The 10,000-nt window shown below is 50.4% G+C and overlaps 1 protein-coding gene across 1 annotated transcript in view; it reads right to left on the bottom strand.

The window, feature by feature from the left end:
* Window positions 1–10,000, bottom strand: part of LOC143288900 (uncharacterized) — a 276,061-nt gene that overhangs the window by 12,516 nt on the left and 253,545 nt on the right. Inside the window, exon 6 of the mRNA XM_076597564.1 lies at window positions 1,074–1,305. Within this exon, the coding sequence (XP_076453679.1) occupies window positions 1,074–1,305 (232 nt within the window). The remainder of the gene's footprint in view (window positions 1–1,073; window positions 1,306–10,000) is intronic.

Here is a 10,000-nt window from a genome sequence, read left to right as displayed (position 1 = left end):
CACACACACACACACACACACACACACACACACACACTGACGGTGACGAAGTCCAGAAGAATGAACAGTACACAGAGACTGGAACCGGATGACAGAGTGCGTGAGAAAGCGGGTATAACATTAATTCATGCCAGACAAGAATTCCATATGCTTCCCCCCCACCCCCTTCCCCACACTAACCCGACTTCCAACCCCGCAAAAGGAATCCAGTTATGTTACGTTCTTTGCCTGTTGACGTGACACAAAGTCAGCGTGTGAGTGGGGCGCATATAACATTAATGCTAGGACAGAATTCCATATGACCCCCCCCAACTCCCCACCCCACCTAAAAAAGCCATTCCTTGCCATGTTGCTCTTTCCCTGCCTAGTGTGATACAAAGAAAACATCAGTCGCTGCCGGCAGATCTTGAAGGGAACTAACAGTCCAGAACAATGATGACCAGACACGGCAAGACAAAGGAGCGACATCAAGGCACGGGGGACGAGATGTGGACATGGAAATGGGGCTGCACGTCAGTGTTCATGAAGGAAAAGAAAACAGCCACTGGTATGGGTGTCTAGGTTACTTTTACTTCATCGTACAAAACAAAACAAAACAAACAAACAAACAACAAACAAACAAACAAACAAACAAACAAACAACAACAACAACAAAACAACCGTTCCCTATGGGGTGAAGTATCAAATTCGTAAAAGAGTGGAATCTGTTATCAAATCTTTAGATTGAAATCCTTAAACACACACACACGCGTGCGCACACGCGCGCGACCACGCGCACACACACACACACACACACACACACACACACAGTCATCATCATATCATCATCATTCTCACCTGTTGTCCTTGCTCTGTGTATCATCATCATCATAATCGTCATTATCACCATCATCATCATCATTATTCTAACCTGGTCAGCAGGTTGTCTTCACAATATTCTCCTTCTCCTCCTCCTCCTCCCTCTCACCTGTCAGCAGATTGCCCTCACTGCGTGTATCCTTCTCCTCCTGCCCCTCCTCCTCCGTCCCCTCCCCCCCCCGCCCCCCCACACAACACCCCCACCTCCCCCTCACCTGCTCAGCAGGTTGTCCTCGCTCTGTGTGGACTCCAGCTTCCTCAGTCGCTCGGCGTCCGCCTCCTGGCCCCTGTCCCCGGGGAGAGGGGGAGCCGTGCCCCCCGCGGTGTTGGCGGTGGACGACAAGAGGCCCGCCGGAAGCGTGTGGTGGCGCTGCACCAACATGGCGTCCAGGGGAACCTTCCCTGCTGACTCCACCAACCCCGGGGTGCTGCGGCTCCGCTCCAAGGCTGCAACGGCATGAAACAGTGGGATGACAGAAACGAGAATGGGATGGAACGGCACTAGATGGAAAGGCATTGAGTGGAAAGGAGGACATTGCAATGGAATGGCACTGAGTGGAAAGGACATTGCAATGGAATGGCACTGAGTGGAAAGAAAGACATTGCAATGGAATGACACAGAGTGGAAAAGACACTGCAATGGAATGGCACTGAGTGGAAAGGAGGACACTGCAATGGAATGACACAGAGTGGAAAGGAGGACACTGCAATGGAATGGCACAGAGTGGAAAGGAGGACACTGCAATGGAATGGCACTGAGTGGAAAGGAGGACACATGAATGGAATGGCACAGAGTGGAAAGGAGGACACTGCAATGGAATGGCACAGAGCGGAAAGGAGGACACAGCAATGGAATGGCACAGAGTGGAAAGGAGGACACTGCACTGCAATAGAATGGCACTGAGTGGAAAGGAGGACACTGCAATGGAATGGCACTGGGTGGAAAGGAGGACACTGCAATGGAATGGCACAGAGTGAAAAGGAGGACACTGCAATGGAATGGCACTGAGTGGAAAGGAGGACACTGCAATGGAATGGCACTGAGTGGAAAGGAGGACACTGCAATGTAATGGCACAGTGTGGAAAGGAGGACACTGCAATGGAATGGCACTGAGTGGAAAGGACACAGCAATGGAATGGCACAGAGTGGAAAGGAGGACACTGCAATGGAATGGCACAGAGTGGAAAGGAGGACACTGCAATGGAATGGCACAGAGTGGAAAGGAGGACACTGCAATGGAATGGCACAGAGTGGAAAAGACACTACAATAGAATGGCACTGAGTGGAAAGGAGGACACTACAATGGAATGGCACTGAGTGGAAAGGAGGACACTGCAATGGAATGGCACTGAGTGGAAAGGAGGACACTGCAATGGAATGGCACTGAGTGGAAAGGAGGACACTACAATGGAATGGCACAGAGTGGAAAGGAGGACACTACAATGGAATGGCACAGAGTGGAAGGTAGGACACTGCAATGGAATGGCACAGAGTGGAAAGGAGGACACTGCAATGGAATGGCACAGAGCGGAAAGGAGGACACAGCAATGGAATGGCACAGAGTGGAAAGGAGGACACTGCAATGGAATGGCACTGGGTGGAAAGGAGGACACTGCAATGGAATGGCACTGGGTGGAAAGGAGGACACTGCAATGGAATGGCACAGAGTGAAAAGGAGGACACTGCAATGGAATGGCACTGCGTGGAAAGGAGGAAAGTGCAATGGAATGGCACTGACTGGAAAGGAGGACACACTGCAATGGAATGGCACTGAGTGGAAAGGAGGGCACTGCAATGGAATGGCACTGAGTGGAAAGGAGGACACTGAAGTTCAGTTCAGTTTCAGTTTCTCAACGAGGCGTCACTGCGTTCTGACCAATCCATATACGCTACACCACATCTGCAAAGATATTGCCTAACCAGCACTGTAATCAAACGCGCTTAGGCCTTGAGAGAGGGAGAGAGAGAGAGAGAGAGAGAGAGTGTGTGTGTGTGTGTGTGTGTGTGTGTGTGTGTGACAGACAGACAGAGGGAGAGAGACACATACAATGTGACAGAAAGGCACTGAGTGGAAAGGAGGAGGCTGGAATGTGATGGAAAGGGAAAGAGTGGAAAGACAGAGACTGGAATGGGAAGGGGTGGCTCTGAGTGGAAAGACAGAGACTGGAATGGGATGGGGTGGCTCTGAGTGGAAAGACAGAGACTGGAATGGGAAGGGGTGGCTCTGAGGGGAAAGACAGAGACTGGAATGGGATGGGGTGGGTGGCTCTGAGTGGGCAGAGAGACTGGAATGGGATGGGGTGGCTCTGAGTGGAAAGACAGAGACTGGAATGGGATGGGGTGGCTCTGAGTGGGCAGAGAGACTGGAATGGGATGGGGTGGCTCTGAGTGGGCACAGAGACTGGAATGGGATGGGGTGGCTCTGAGTGGGCACAGAGACTGGAATGGGAAGGGGTGGCTCTGAGTGGGCACAGAGACTGGAATGGGATGGGGTGGCTCTGAGTGGGCACAGAGACTGGAATGGGAAGGGGTGGCTCTGAGTGGAAAGACAGAGACTGGAATGGGAAGGGGTGGCTCTGAGTGGAAAGACAGAGACTGGAATGGGATGGGGTGGCTCTGAGTGGGCAGAGAGTCTGGAATGGGAAAGGGTGGCTCTGAGTGGGCACAGAGACTGGAATGGGATGGGGTGGCTCTGAGTGGGCAGAGAGACTGGAATGGGATGGGGTGGCTCTGAGTGGGCAGAGAGACTGGAATGGGAAGGGGTGGCTCTGAATGGGCACAGAGACTGGAATGGGAAGGGGTGGCTCTGAGTGGGCACAGAGACTGGAATGGGAAGGGGTGGCTCTGAGTGGGCACAGAGACTGGAATGGGAAGGGGTGGCTCTGAGTGGGCACAGAGACTGGAATGGGAAAGGGTGGCTCTGAGTGGGCAGAGAGTCTGGAATGGGAAAGGGTGTCTCTGAGTGGGCAGAGAGTCTGGAATGGGATGGGGTGTCTCTGAGTGGGCACAGAGACTGGAATGGGATGGGGTGGCTGTGAGTGGGCAGAGAGTCTGGAATGGGATGGGGTGTCTCTGAGTGGGCACAGAGACTGGAATGGGATGGGGTGGCTGTGAGTGGGCAGAGAGTCTGGAATGGGATGGGGTGTCTCTGAGTGGGCACAGAGACTGGAATGGGATGGGGTGTCTCTGAGTGGGCAGAGAGACTGGAATGGGATGGGGTGGCTCTGAGTGGGCAGAGAGACTGGAATGGGATGGGGTGGGTGGCTCTGAGTGGACAGAGAGACTGGAATGGGATGGGGTGGCTCTGAGTGGGCACAGAGACTGGAATGGGATGGGGTGTCTCTGAGTGGAAAGACAGAGACTGGAATGGGATGGGGTGGCTCTGAGTGGAAAGACAGAGACTGGAATGGGAAGGGGTGGCTCTGAGTGGGCAGAGAGACTGGAATGGGAAGGGGTGGCTCTGAGTGGGCACAGAGACTGGAATGGGATGGGGTGGCTCTGAGTGGGCACAGAGACTGGAATGGGAAGGGGTGGCTCTGAGTGGGCACAGAGACTGGAATGGGAAGGGGTGGCTCTGAGTGGGCAGAGAGACTGGAATGGGATGGGGTGGCTCTGAGTGGGCAGAGAGACTGGAATGGGATGGGGTGGCTCTGAGTGGGCAGAGAGACTGGAATGGGAAGGGGTGGCTCTGAATGGGCAGAGAGACTGGAATGGGAAGGGGTGGCTCTGAGTGGGCACAGAGACTGGAATGGGAAGGGGTGGCACTGAGTGGGCAGAGAGACTGGAATGGGAAGGGGTGTCTCTGAGTGGGCAGAGAGTCTGGAATGGGATGGGGTGTCTCTGAGTGGGCACAGAGACTGGAATGGGATGGGGTGGCTGTGAGTGGGCAGAGAGTCTGGAATGGGATGGGGTTTCTCTGAGTGGGCACAGAGACTGGAATGGGATGGGGTGGCTGTGAGTGGGCAGAGAGTCTGGAATGGGATGGGGTGTCTCTGAGTGGGCACAGAGACTGGAATGGGATGGGGTGTCTCTGAGTGGGCACAGAGACTGGAATGGGATGGGGTGGCTCTGAGTGGGCAGAGAGACTGGAATGGGAAGGGGTGGCTCTGAGTGGGCAGAGAGACTGGAATGGGATGGGGTGGCTCTGAGTGGAAAGACAGAGACTGGAATGGGATGGGGTGGCTCTGAGTGGGCAGAGAGACTGGAATGGGATGGGGTGGCTCTGAGTGGAAAGACAGAGACTGGAATGGGATGGGGTGGGTGGCTCTGAGTGGGCAGAGAGACTGGAATGGGAAGGGGTGGCTCTGAGTGGAAAGACAGAGACTGGAATGGGATGGGGTGGCTCTGAGTGGGCAGAGAGACTGGAATGGGATGGGGTGGCTCTGAGTGGGCAGAGAGACTGGAATGGGAAGGGACTGAATAATACAAAATACAACAGGAACGCCTCGAAGCTGGGAGAAATGAGACAGATTAACGATAATGATGATGATAATAATAATAATAATAATGCAGATTGACGTTCACACCTCTGGGGCTGGGAGATCGTAGAGTTTACAATTGTTTATCATCATCATTATTACCATTATTATTAAAAAGAAAATTATATATCATACATATTTGTGCGTCTGTGAGTACAAATAGAATGCTATCAAAACGTAGATCAAACGTGATGGGAAAATGAATGGTTTGTGAATCACTAAACATTTTCTGTGTTTCATATATGATTACTTATTTCACTATTTCGTAATTAATAACTTGTCAATCAATAAATCATCTGTGTGTTTCATACATGATTACTCATTTCATATGTCACATGCAATGTCCTTTACACCATGGGTTTTGCGCACCAGTGTTTATGGATCTATGTATCTATAAGCAACAGAGGTTCGATCGTCTATCTTTTCCCGCCTTCACCAGCTTTCTTCTTCTTCTTCTGCGTTCGTGGGCTGCAACTCCCACGTTCACTCGTATGCACACGAGTGGGCTTTTACGTGTATGACCGTTTTTACCCCGCCATGTAGGCAGCCATACTCCGTTTTCGGGGGTGTGCATGCTGGGTATGTTCTTGTTTCCATAATCCACCGAACGCTAACATGGATTACAGGATCTTTAACGTGCGCATTTGATCTTCTGCTTGCATATACACACGAAGGGGGTTGAGGCACTAGCAGGTCTGCACATATGTTGACCTGGGAGATCGTAAAAATCTCCACCCTTCACCCACCAGGCGCCGTCACCGTGATTCGAACCCGGGACCCTCAGATTGACAGTCCAACGCTTTAACCACTCGGCTATTGCGCCCGTCAACAACAGAGGTTCTATCGTCTATCTTTTCCCGCCTTCACCGGCTTTCAAAGTGATGGTTGTTGGGGCGGAAGGAAGAGAAAGGCCATCTCCTGCACTGCTCCAGTCTGCCAGCTAAAGTGATTACTGTAGCATGCAGAACAATTTGGAGGGTCTCAAACTGATGCACGTAAGGTCGTTATGGAAGAAGATGGGGAAGAAAAAAAAAAGTATATTAGAACTTCACTTCCCCTTACCCTCAAAACCATGTCAAAACTTGCTCCAGAGAGAGAGAGAGAGAGAGAGAGAGAGAGAGAGAGAGAGAGAGAGGAGAGAGAGAGAGAGAGAGAGTGTGTGTGTGTGTGTATGAGTTTGTGTGTGTGTGTGTGTGTGTGTGTGTGTGTGAGAGAGAGAGAGAGAGAGAGAGAGATAGAGAGAGAGAGGGAGAGAGAGTGTGTGTGTGTATATGTGTGTGACAGACAGACAGACAGACAGACAGACAGACAGACACACACACACACACACACACACACACACACACACACACACAGAGAGAGAGAGAGAGAGAGAGAGAGTGTGTGTCTCCTGCATGGACGGACTAACCTTTCGGAAAACCCGCAGACAGAGTCAAAGTCTGATTGGTTTTCGACAAGTGGCTGGGAGCACAGACAGTCCAAAAGTACTGACCTTCACCTCTTCTACCAACGTTGCCCCCTGCCCCCTTCCCTCCCAACCCCCCCCCCGCACCCCCCCCTCCCCGGACCCCACTCCTCCCCTCTTTCTTCGTCCTTCTCTTTGAAGTGGATTACCAAGCCAGGGGAAGGGGCCGCCGTCAGGACAGGAAGGGAGATAATTGACAAGGCTTCATTTCATTTTTTGGCGCACCAACGGTTGTCCTTTCCTTGCCCTCCAGCTCTACCGCTTCTCTGAAGGCAGCATGTTCGTTGCTTGTTGATATGTGTGTGTGTGTGTGTGTGTGTGTGTGTGTGTGTGTGTGTGTGTGTGTGTGTGTGTGTGTGTTTGAGTGTGTTTGAGTGTGTGTGTGTGTGTGTGTGTGTGTGTGTGTGTGTGTGTGTGTGTTTGAGTGTGTGTGTGTGTGTGTGTGTGTGTGTGTGTGTGTGTGAGTGTGTGTGTGTGTGTGGTTTGCGCGCGCGCGCGTGTGTGTGTATGTTGTCTTGTCTCACACTGCACACTGACAATCTTCAGTTTGATAAGAAAGAAAAATATGAATAAATGAGTGGCTTAATTTGTTTTTAAATGAGTGATTTCAAATGTATTTGTATTTTTTTTTAGCCCCTGAGCATGAGATAACAAACAATATGGGTTATGATGATGACAGTCCGTTCTTCAGCAAGAACCTCTGCCTTTCAAATTGAGTTTTGTCCTCTTGAGTATTGATGGGATATACGTAAGGCCATTTCAAACATTCAAGAAACAGCTAAATCAGTTAAGCTGATCAGAGCTGCGAAAAGAATTTGTTATTTAAAATCTGTTTCCCGAAAAGACCTCCCCCCCCCCCTACACACCCTCTCTCTGTCTCTTGGTCTGTTTCTGTTTTTCAGTGCCCTGTCCTTCTCTCCATCTATCTGTGTCTCTTTCCACCTCTGTGCATCGACCTGCCTGCCAGGCTGTCTGTCAGCCTGTCTGTATGCATGTCTGTCTCTCTGTTTCCGTTCTGCTTGGACGGAATGACCTTTCGGTAAAACCCTCCCACCCCAAAACAAAACAAAACAAACTTTAAAAAAAACCCTTGAATAAGGCGTTGAGAGTCTGACTGTTTAGAAGTAAATGTCACACACAGTTTAGACAGTCCAACGTGCTGGCCCTACCCTCATCCATATCCCTCCCTCCTCCTTCCCTCCACCCTCATCCCCCCCTCCACTCCCCTTCTGTCCTTAAGGACATTTATCAGAGTCAACAGAGGAGACAACCTTGGGGCAGGGTTACACAGGCTGATCCTGGCAGCAGGCTAACTTTGCTCAGACCTAAGGAATTTTCCCAAGTCTGTGTGGAATTAACGCGAACGGAGGGCAAAACATCTCCACGTGAAGCGGAGGAACCGAAGCGCTGCAAGAAATCGCTTATGTAACCCTCCCGGCCCAAGGCAGGAGTGTGGACAGTTTACATGGTTTCATTTTGTGCGTCGATACCACGGACGTATAGAAGTCCGTTGGTCCATACCTAGTTTTCCCCCCTCCCCCCAGCTCCCTCTCTCTCTCTCTCCCACTTCCTCTCCCTCTCTCTCATTTTTCTGCCTCCTGCTCCCTCTCTCTCATTCTACCCCTAACTCTCTCTCTCTCTCTGTGTCTCTTTTTGCCCCTACCTCTCTCTCATTGTCTTATTTTATCTCTCTTTAGCGCAGTTAGGAAATGTTTAACAAGAATAATGCTTGGTGTTTCACCAGTAAAATATCATTTAAACCGTTTTCGTGAGGCTAAGGAGAAATGTGTGGATTGTCCTTTCTGTGAGGGTGTCTATGAATCAGAAATCCACTTCATGCTCATTTGTCCTAGATACCAACAGGTTAGAGAACAGTTTATTCTTTAAAAAAAATTGCAACCAACCATCTATGTTCATATTAGCGTTATTGCTATCAAACGTGAAATACTCAATGAAACTCGCTATCTACATAAATAAGACATTCCAGTTAAGAACGTGGTACTTGGATGCATAATGAAATTCAAAACCCTTGGCATGCAATATACGCTGTTTTCTTTCGTCTGATTTTTCATCCCTACCCCACTGTTCCCTTTGACATGGGCAAATGGCCCAGTTCAGTAAACTATTTGTCTTGTCTTGTTTATCTCTCTCTCTTTGCCCCAATCTCTCTCTCTATCTCACTTTCTGCGCCTCCCCCCCCTCCCTCCACCGCACCCACCCCTTCCCAATCTGTGTCTCCCCCCCCCCTCCCTGCGCTCTCGCTCTCCCGCTCTCTCCCCACTCTCTCCGCCCCTCCCCCACCTCGCTTCCGCTCTCATCGTCCATGTCCACAGCTGTCTGTGCATGTCTATGATTATGTCAGTATCTGGGGTGATTGAGATAATGAGGTCCCTGGCTCCGTCTTGAGAGGCTCAAAATTTTCTTTTTTGCTTCTCGACGAAAGTGTGTGTGTGTGTGTGTGTGTGTGTGTGTGTGTGTGTGTGTGTGCCCTCTTTCACACACTCTCTCTCACTCACTCCCACTCCCTCTCGTGACATCTTAAGATGCTGTACTTCATTGCAGCGTTTATGTAATATGTATACTTATTATGGTTGGTTATATATTTTCATTTTGTTTGTTATTACTTATATTGTCACTTACCCCTTCATAAGGGGCCTAGGCCTATTAATGAATAAATAATCTGAATCTGAATCTGAATCCCCCTCCCTCTCTGTGTCTCAATCACACTCACTCTGTAAAGTAATGACCCCACCTCACACTGAAATAAAAATATTAATCACATTCTTCCCAAGCTCCACTTCTGAATCCCCGTCTCTGTCTCTGTTTGTCTGTCTCTGTTTGTCTCTGTTTGTCTCTCCCAAGTATCAACAGTCCCCGCAAACAACGCGAATCAAGTGCTGAAATCTGTCTCTGTGACTCACTCACCAAAACACACACACACACACACACACACACACACACCACCCAACCCACATTTTCCCTTTCTTCACCACAGTTCAAGTCTTTGAGACTTGTCAAATCACCGTCTTCTCCCCAAAGCATTGTCACGGAGAACTACACGGACCGAAACTAGATCAGCCGTCACCCCCCGTTCCCACGAGCGCGTGCCAATCAAGTGCAGCCGGAGCTGAGAACAGTTCAAAGAGGGTCTGTGTCGGGCGGTTCTGTCACCCAGCACCTGAGTGATCGGGAATGGGG

Source organism: Babylonia areolata, chromosome 13, assembly GCF_041734735.1.
Source record: "Babylonia areolata isolate BAREFJ2019XMU chromosome 13, ASM4173473v1, whole genome shotgun sequence".
Lineage (NCBI taxonomy): Eukaryota > Metazoa > Mollusca > Gastropoda > Neogastropoda > Buccinidae > Babylonia > Babylonia areolata.
This window is presented reverse-complemented; position numbering and strand designations above follow the sequence as displayed.